The following is a 9047-nucleotide window of genomic DNA, read 5'->3' on the forward strand; positions in this document are numbered from 1 at the left end:
TTTCTTTCTCAGGTATGAGAGTTCACCTCAGCCTCTACTTTGCCATATAGTGGCTCATTCCTCTGTGCGGATCTTTCAGGTAAACAGGACTACTTTGGAAGGAACAGATATTCCCTCACATAATAAATAAGGGCCTTTTGCTGGCCTAACACTCTGCCTTTGATCTCAAGGCGAAAGGTACGTGGTTAATTACCACGTTTGCCTTGCACTGCTGGCAGAGTGGCAAGGGTTAGGAAATGTCTCTCGCGCAGAGTTGTTATTTCCATTCATCAGCTGTCAAGGCAGGCAGCGTATGACCTTTCTTAACTGGACGACATCTGGGCTGTAGATTTTAGAATCTCCTACTGGTTTAGGAAGAATAGCCATATTTGACACTGAGGTATGTGTGATTATATGTGTATTTTATCAGAGCAGAGGGCACATGGCTTACCGTTCTTATTTTCAAGTGAACATTGGGGTACCCGTGTTGCCAGATAAACTGAGGCCTGAGGTGTATATGTACAGCTGTGTATAGTAATCTTGGACCTAACTGGCCTGACTGTGGTGAACTTTGTTATATACTTTACACCTGAGGGACTGTCGCTCTTATGAAATACATGCCTTTTTCTGTCTGTATCTGTAGGTAGACGAAGTGCCCCGCCCTTGAACCTCACTGGCCTCCCTGGCACAGAGAAGTTGAATGAAAAAGAAAAGGAGGTAACAAAAAGAAAGGGAGCTGGTTAGAGAAAGAGAATAGGGGCTGGTTATTCACTGAGTTGTCGTTAAAAACATGTCATAGGATCAAACCCGTTTTGCTCTGTTCATGTCGCACACGTGCATGTACAGCTCTAGTCCATCCCAGAGGTCTGGGTGCTAAAGAGCTGACCTCAGCAGGTCTCAGGGACTCCTTTCCTTATCACCCAGCCACCATTCATCTCCTGAGAGAAGAACATATGAGATGTAAGTCTAAATAAGAGCAACTGTCATTTATTGAGCATTTACCATGTACTAGATACTGTACTGGGCTTTATGTCAATGAATGTAATTTTTTTTCAAACTTAAAATAACTGGTATAGGGCTTCCCTGGTGGTGCAGTGGTTGAGAGTCCGCCTGCCGATGCGGGGGACATGGGTCTGTGCCCTGGTCCAGGAAGATCCCACATGCCGCGGAGCGGCTAGGCCCGTGAGCCATGGCCACTGGGCCTGTGCATCCGGAGCCTGTGCTCCGCAACGGGAGAGGCCACAACAGTGAGAGGCCCGCGTACCGCAAAAAAAACAAAACAAAACAAAAAAAACTGGTATATGAAAATGATTATTTCCTATTAGAGTGGGCATTTTCAGAAGTTCTACTGTTATTCCAACACTATGCATCACTTAAAAGATTTTTGAATTGTCTCCATAGTATGTGTATAAGCATAAAAGAGAAATTCATCATCATATATAGTCACACATTAATTTTGATTAAAAAAGCCATGACCTACTTTTCTTTTACATTATAATCACCGGATGTGTCTTCTTCATATTACTTTTGGCCATTTCTAAACTTTAAATCCAGCCTCAAAAGGGTCATCATCAAGCGTTTTCAAAAGAACATGCTGCAGCTCTCAAGTCCATTCCAGGAGAGGATCCTGTTTTGTTCCCCGTGTGCTCCTTTTTCGGTTCCCAAGATCAGTGTCTTCATCTGCCACTCCGTATCAGTAATTCAGGTCAGACAGTAAGGAAAAGTCATGGAGTAGGCGCTAGTATTAGTCTTCTATTTTACCTAGCAGGAACAGTAAAGATTAGTTTGGGAGTAGAAGGAGGTGTATGTTATATCCAAGTATTGCTGAAGAAGTATTGCCATTCTGAATCAAGGGTGGAATGGCCTGGAGTTTCAAGCAGTTTTTATCCTTACCCACAAAGTGGTAACTTCAGGCTGTTCATGTCTGGATAATGGCAGGTGAACTGGAATCGAGCCAGGTTTCTAGATATTTTAGCAGTTAAAGTGACCTCTTGGCAAGGTCTCTATATCTCTTCTCCCTCCAAAGTAGGAAATGTAATCAGAAAATCAGGGACTAAAGATTTACGCCGATACTAAAAATAATGCGATTCACACTTGGGAACCCAAGTAGCAGCAGCCCCACCCGCACGGTGCCCGGTGGCTGCTCCCTGACTGGCTGAGCTGGAAGGTGCCAGGCCTTTACTCCACACCGCTCCTCAGGACACAGACTTGTATCCCTGACAAACCCAGGTGAGCCAGCCAATAGGTGCCGGAGCTCTCCCGGCATCACACTCTGCCTTTTTCTGTCTGTCTTCAGAGAGTATTCTCTCCAAAGAAAAGACAAACTGGAATGTGATCTAGCCACCAGCAGCTCCTATAAATAGTTGGAGGTTGATGTCACTCTTTAAATTTTATTTTGGCTATACCTGCTGGATTAAATTATGAGAATGACAGATGTTAATGTTTATTAAATTTGCCATGTCTTGCAGCTCTGTCAGATGGTGAGATTGGTCCCAGGAGCCTATTTAGAATACAAATCTGCTCTACTGAACGAATGTAACAAGCAAGGAGGCTTGAGACTGGCACAGGCAAGAGCACTCATCAAGATAGACGTGAACAAAACCCGGAAAATCTATGACTTCCTCATCCGAGAAGGATACATCACTAAAGCCTGAGGCTCTTCAGGCCTGGTAGGCCAAAGGACAGTACGGGCATTGTGGAGTTTTGTTTTTGAGCTGAATTCTCCTTGTAAAAAGAGGGGAAGAACAAAGGAAACCTTAAGTTGTATTAATGTCTACTTTCTTCTCCACCCTGCTTTAAAATACTCCTGTTGTTGGTATTGTGCTGCAGAGTTATGTGCTAGATAAGCTATTATTAATTGTGTGTGGGCATTCATTCCTAACACCTCTTGTAACGAAAACAAGAACCATAGTACCTCACATCACAGTGTTGGTAGAAATAGAACTAAACCAGTCTTTAGTCCCAGGAGTGCAGCTCAGATCCTTGTACTTGCTTGGGAGGTTGGTTTTCTGATTATCTGTTTTGCCTTCAAGCATTACAGACTGATTTAAAATATAGAGGTTATATAGAGAGAAAGCTTTCTCTTTCTGTCTGAGGATTCTTTTAAGCTAACAACTTATGTTTATGAGCAAAGAGGAGGAAAATCTCCCCATGATGGTCTTGTCCCAAACTGCATCTTCAACTTTAACGTCTGGCTTTGTAAGTTGCAGTCTGGCTGTCTAATCTGCAGTAGACTTTTGAGGAGGTGGCACTGGATATAAAATGTCTCTGTTATTTTTAGAATTAATGGATTAAAATGTTTTGCTACTTAATTTGTGGGTGTGTCAAATATTCTGGTAACTAAAGCACACTTAGGGGGTTGGATGCATGCCTCATCACGCTGCACTGTCTCTGCTAACATGTGTGTCCTGGACTCACCCTCTTCTCACCCTTGGCTTCCCTGGATACCAGACCCCTGAGGATGGAGGTGATGCAATTAACCTCAGTGTTGCTTAGGTTGAGACCTGAACCCTAATTTCTCAATGGTGAAAGGCTAGCCTACAATAAGAGCTACTTGTAAAACAAAAGGAAAGCCTTTTCATATATGGAGCTCACTAGATAGGAGGGTGAGTGACCCCACCATGTCTGAAACTTGGTCCTCAAATCTTCCTGCACAGGGCTTCCCTGGTGGCTCAGTGGTTGAGAGTCCGCCTGCCGATGCAGGGGATACGGTTTCGTGCCCCGGTCCGGGAGGATCCCACATGCCGCAGAGCGGCTGGGCCCGTGAGCCGTGGCCACTGAGCCTGCGCGTCCGGAGCCTGTGCTCTGCAACGGGAGAGGCCACAGCAGTGAGAAGCCCGCGTACTGCAAAAAAAAAAAAAAAAAAAAAAAAAAAAATCTTCCTGCACAATAAGAAGCCAAACTCAGAGTCAGGGTTTTCCCTTTTCTGTTAGAAGCAGAGTTGTATGGAAATACTTCAGAATCTGCACAAATTACCTCCAGTAGCCGACTGATTCTTTAATTCTTTCAGCATTCAAAATATCTAATTCAAATATTATATGCCTTGTTGGAAGTATCTGCTCAAACTTCTTGACTGCTGTAAATACGCATGCAGTTTGCTAATAGACTTCATCTAGGGGATAACAAATGAAAAGGAAACTCTTAGGATCTGAGGGAAATAGAATAAAGGACTTCAGTGTTTCAAAAGGGCGGCTTGTGGTTTTCTTGATATAGTCCTGTCTCTTAGAAAACGTATTCTACCACCAGCATCACCCTGAGTTGCTTATAAAGGGGTTGCCTCTTATCCTTGGAAGGCAAGTCCTGTTCTAAAAGTGCATTAGACATCTGTGTCAGGTGATGTCTGCTGTAGTCTGAAGAGTCCTGGATCTTGATTAAGGAAGGCTTCCTGGGAGAGGTGCACTTCTGAGGCAATGATAAGACAGAGATGAGAGAAATAAAATGGCAGATGGAAGTGGGAGACTGTTCCAGACGTAGTAGGTGGAGGGTGATGAGGAGTAAGGAAAACAGTGCCAAGAGATTTAGCTGGCTAGGACACAAGGAGCAGCTGCGGTACTTAGGGCTGGGAGGATGGCAGGACAGTCTGATAGAAACCCTGGAACCAGTTGAAGTCTGAAAAACGGATGGGCGTATCAGTAGATTGGATGAAGAAAGTGGCATTGTTGAAAAGAGTGACAGAAAAATAAGGCTGTAATTTCAAATGACTGGATTTTAGAAAGTAGGATTATTATGGTTTGGGTAAGCCCAACTTCGCAAAATTTAAGACCTAGAATCCTAGTGGGTTTCTCAAAGATCAAGCCATAATTTTGGGTGAGGAGTACTCTTGAAAGGAGTCATTAGAAAAGCACTTGCTGACGTTTGATGTCGATTGCTAGCTTAGTAATTATTTCCTTCCATCTTCTTGTCACCAAAGGAAGGCCCTTCTTGTTACTAAAAATCCAGAGCTGGCAAGGACTTTCCAAAGAATATTCCATCCTTCCCCTTTTCTGCTAGATGGGATTGACCATAAACCAACTACACTAATTTAGGTCCTTCTTGGCGCAGATCATCTCAGAAGAAAGAGAGTTTACTCTGAAACTCAACAACAATGAACTATGAATAAAGACCTATAACTGCTAGGAACTTTATTACAATTTAACATTAAAGATTTCTGCTGGAATTCTATGCATATCGTTCTCCTCTGTCCTGGTGGGAAGTAGAGAACAAATTTCTTTCTGTGTAATGACCCTTTCTCGGGCTTCCCTGGTGGAGTAGTGGTTGAGAGTCCGCCTGCTGATGCAGGGGACACAGGTTCGTGCCCCGGTTTGGGAAGATCCCACATGCCGTGGAGTGGCTGGGTCCATGAGCCATGGCCGCTGAGCCTGCGTGTCCCGGGCCTGTGCTCCGTAAAGGGAGAGGCCACAACAGTGAGAGGCCCACGTACCACAAAAAAAAAAAAAAAAAGAATCTGCCTGCCAATGCAGGGGACACAGGTTTGAGCTGTGGTCCAGGAAAATCCCACGTGCTGCAGAGCAGCTAAGCCCGTGTGCCACAACTACTGAGCCTGAGCCCTAGACCCGCAAGCCACAATTACTGAAGCCCACACGCCTAGAGCCCGTGCTCTGCAACGAGAGAAGCCACCGCAGTGAGAAGCCAGCGCACCGCAACAAAGAGTAGCCCCTGCTCACCACAACTAGAGAAAAGCCCACGTGCAGCAACAAAGACCCAATGCAGCCATAAATAAATAAGTAAATAAATTTATAATGATCCTTTGTTGTGCTCAAAGACCTCAACTGTCTCTATTGAGACCAACTATTTATGATTTATCTCTTCTTGGGTTCCAGTTTTCATCCTTTTATTGTTTATAACTCCCCCCACCCTAACCCCCCTTTTTAAATCTGAACTTAGTTAATTAACCAGTCGCTGCTGAGTAATAACAAGTTTCCCAGTTTTGAGTATTGAGATCCTCAGCTTGTAGTTAGCGGGAAAAGGGAAGAAGACCAATGACATTCATCAATAACAAAGTTCTAGTTGGGAAGTCATTCCAGCTTTAGGAAATATGTAAGTATGTGATAAGAACTAAAATTTCCAGTGGGATGAGTCAGAGGCCCAAACTACAAAGAGAAGCTTGGATAAACTAATTCATATTTACTCCAAAACACTTGGATGGGTCTCCAGCCAGGAGAGCAGTACTGTGTTCTAAACAGCATTCTGGAATATCGCCCATTCATTTTTTTTTTAACATCCTTATTGGAGTATAATTGCTTTACAATGGTGTGTTAGTTTCTGCTTTATAACAAAGTGAATCAGTTATACATATACATATATCCCCATATCCCCTCCCTCGTGTGTGTCCCTCCCACCCTCCCTATCCCACCCCTCTAGGTGGTCACAAAGCACCAAGCTGATCTCCCTGTGCTATGTGGCTGCTTCCCACTAGCTATCTGTTTTACATTTGGTAGTGTATATATGTCCATGCCACTCTCTCACTTCATCCCAGCTTCCCCTTCCCGCTCCCCGTGTCCTCAAGTCCATTCTCTACGTCTGCGTCTCTATTCCTGTCCTGCCCCTAGGTTCTTCAGAACCTTTTTTTTTTTAGATTCCGTATATATGTGTTAGCATACGGTATTTGTTCTTCTCTTTCTGACTGCTTCACTCTGTATGACAGACTCTAGGTCCATCCACCTCACTACAAATAACTCAGTTTCGTTTCTTTTTATGGCTGAGTAATTTTCCATTGTATATATGTGCCACATCTTCTTTATCCATTCATCTATCGATGGACACTTAGGTTGCTTCCATGTCCTGGCTATTGTAAGGAGAGCTGCAGTGAACATTGTGGTACATGACTCTTTTTGAATTATGGTTTTCTCAGGGTATATGCCCAGTAGTGGGATTGCTGGGTCGTATGGTAGTTCTATTTTTAGATTTTTAAGGAACCTCCATACTGTTCTCCATAGTGGCTGTATCAATTTATATTCCCATCAACAGTGCAAGAGGGTTCCCTTGTCTCCACACCCTCTCCAGCATTTATTGTTTGTAGATTTTTTGATGACTTGCCCATTCATTTTTAAAGATGTCTTTATAGATACCTTCTAGATATACACTGTTATTGTTAACACAAAAAGCTTTTCCACAACTTACATGTACCTGGCTTTTTATTTGTTTGAATTTCTATTCCAGAGGTACTGATCTGGAAGCTTTGCTTTCCTTTCCAATGTGTTTAGCCAAATGTGGGTAACCTCTCTCCTATCTGTCAGAAAGGACCACCTCTGGTACAATGGGACACTGCTACGTCTGTGGCCCTGTGTAGAAGAGGTAGTCCAGCTAAGATAAAGAATTTCCCTTCAATCAGGCACAATAACCAGCCCTCTTAGTGAAATGTAAGTGATATTGAGCAGGATCTCAGGGCGCAAGGAGAGTCAGAGCAGCCTGGTTAGAATAGTAATGGTCGTGCTGACAAATACTTGCTTTGGGAGAGAGAACAATAGTGAATAGCACTTGACTAGGGAATATTTTGGAACCTAAGTATCTGCAAAATATGCATTGGCACTGAGTGTTCATTTGTATGCTGCTTTTGAGGGCTAAGGGGTGGGGACAGGTGAATCATTTCTGAGAAGCTTGGAAAGCCAGTTTATCTAATGGGAGGGAGTTCTTTTTCTATTCATTGTTTGCCTGCTGCCTTGGTTTCTACCAGTTGAGATGCACTGAGATTAACTGCCGTTTAATTTGACCGACCAGGCTTACAAGTCAAGAGACATAGGTATTTAAAGCAAGGATGAATGTCTTGCATCTGACATTAAAATTCCTTTGTCACTAGGAGTTACTTGCTTGGTATGTGTTGTGTGCTGGGCCCCCCTCCCAGTTAAGAGTAAGAATAAGGAAATTGAGATAAGAATGCAGAAAGGGACCATTAAAAGGTTTAAAATCCCAAATTGAAAGCTACAGAAAATTTGATTTGATAGATGCAGCCCTGAATATCGCCGTACCTCCCCTTGCCTTTGAAAGCCCTGGTTAACCTTTGCCAGCCCAGATTTGTTTTGTGTCTTTCAGGGCTGGAGAATTAAGTCTGATGCACTTATTTTCTACTTTGGAGCACAGGGGATGGATTTCTATGGCACCAAACTAATCATTTGGTTGAATTAATCTCACGTTCTTAACCAAGCCACACTTTTTTTTTCAGCTTTCTCTGGTCTCCCCAGAGGTCTTATGTGGCAGAAAGCTTCCAGGTAGCTTGCTAATAATCTTGCCTTGGTCCAGAGTTATGTGGAACAGAAGTAGCATCTTAGGAAGTGTGGAAAGGAGAAGACCTCACAATTGTTTTAAGAAAACAACACTTTAGGGCTTCCCTGGTGGCGCAGTGGTTGGGAGTCCGCCTGCTGATGCAGGGGACATGGGTTCATGCCCCGGTCCGGGAAGATCCCACATGCCACGGAGCAGCTGGGCCCGTGAGCCATGGCCACTGAGCCTGCGCGTCCGGAGCCTGTGCTCCACAACGGGAGAGGCAACAACAGTGAGAGGCCTGCATACCGCAAAAAAAAAAAAAAAAAGAAACCAACACTTTATTAATCAAAGCAAAAACACTGAAATCACACTTCAGTGAACTGACGGCCAAGTGCCAACTCATGACACTTCCAATGTACCTCGCCTTCCCAGAGAGCTGTCTGCCAAGTACACTCCCTTTTTCTGAATTGCTGGCAGTGACCTAACCTCTTTTCTCCCATTAAACGATAGCTAGCTAATGATTTGGATCCCCCACCCCTTCCCTCCCCATTATCATGACATAAAATATATATTATTATTATTATTATTATTTTTTGCGGTACGTGGGCCTCTCACCGCCACGGCCTCTCCCGTCGCGGAGCACAGGCTCCGGATGCGCAGGCCCAGCGGCCATGGCTCACGGGCCCAGCCGCTCCGCGGCATGCGGAATCCTCCCGGACCGGGGCACAAACCCGTGTCCCCTGCATCGGCAGGCAGACTCCCAACCACTGCACCACCAGGGAAGCCCATAAAATATATATTATTTTAAGAAATAAAAAAAATAATGGGGGCCTCCCTGGTGGCGCAGTGGTTGAGAGTCCGCCTGCCGA

General features: G+C 44.3%; 1 protein-coding gene across 2 annotated transcripts in view; it reads left to right on the forward strand.

Moving 5' to 3' along the window:
- The window catches only part of TADA2A (transcriptional adaptor 2A), a 48103-nt gene extending 43962 nt beyond the window's left edge, over positions 1-4141 (forward strand). For both annotated transcript variants that reach the window (XM_081219619.1, XM_081219620.1), the window contains exons 15-16: positions 623-696; positions 2448-4141. In XM_081219619.1, coding sequence (XP_081075745.1) covers positions 623-696; positions 2448-2633 — 260 coding nt within the window. In that variant the 3' untranslated portion in view covers positions 2634-4141. The remainder of the gene's footprint in view (positions 1-622; positions 697-2447) is intronic.
- The last annotated feature ends 4906 nt before the right edge of the window (positions 4142-9047 follow it).

This window comes from Mesoplodon bidens (assembly GCF_964165515.1).
Source record: "Mesoplodon bidens genome assembly, chromosome: 19".
NCBI classification, from domain to species: Eukaryota; Metazoa; Chordata; class Mammalia; order Artiodactyla; family Ziphiidae; genus Mesoplodon; species Mesoplodon bidens.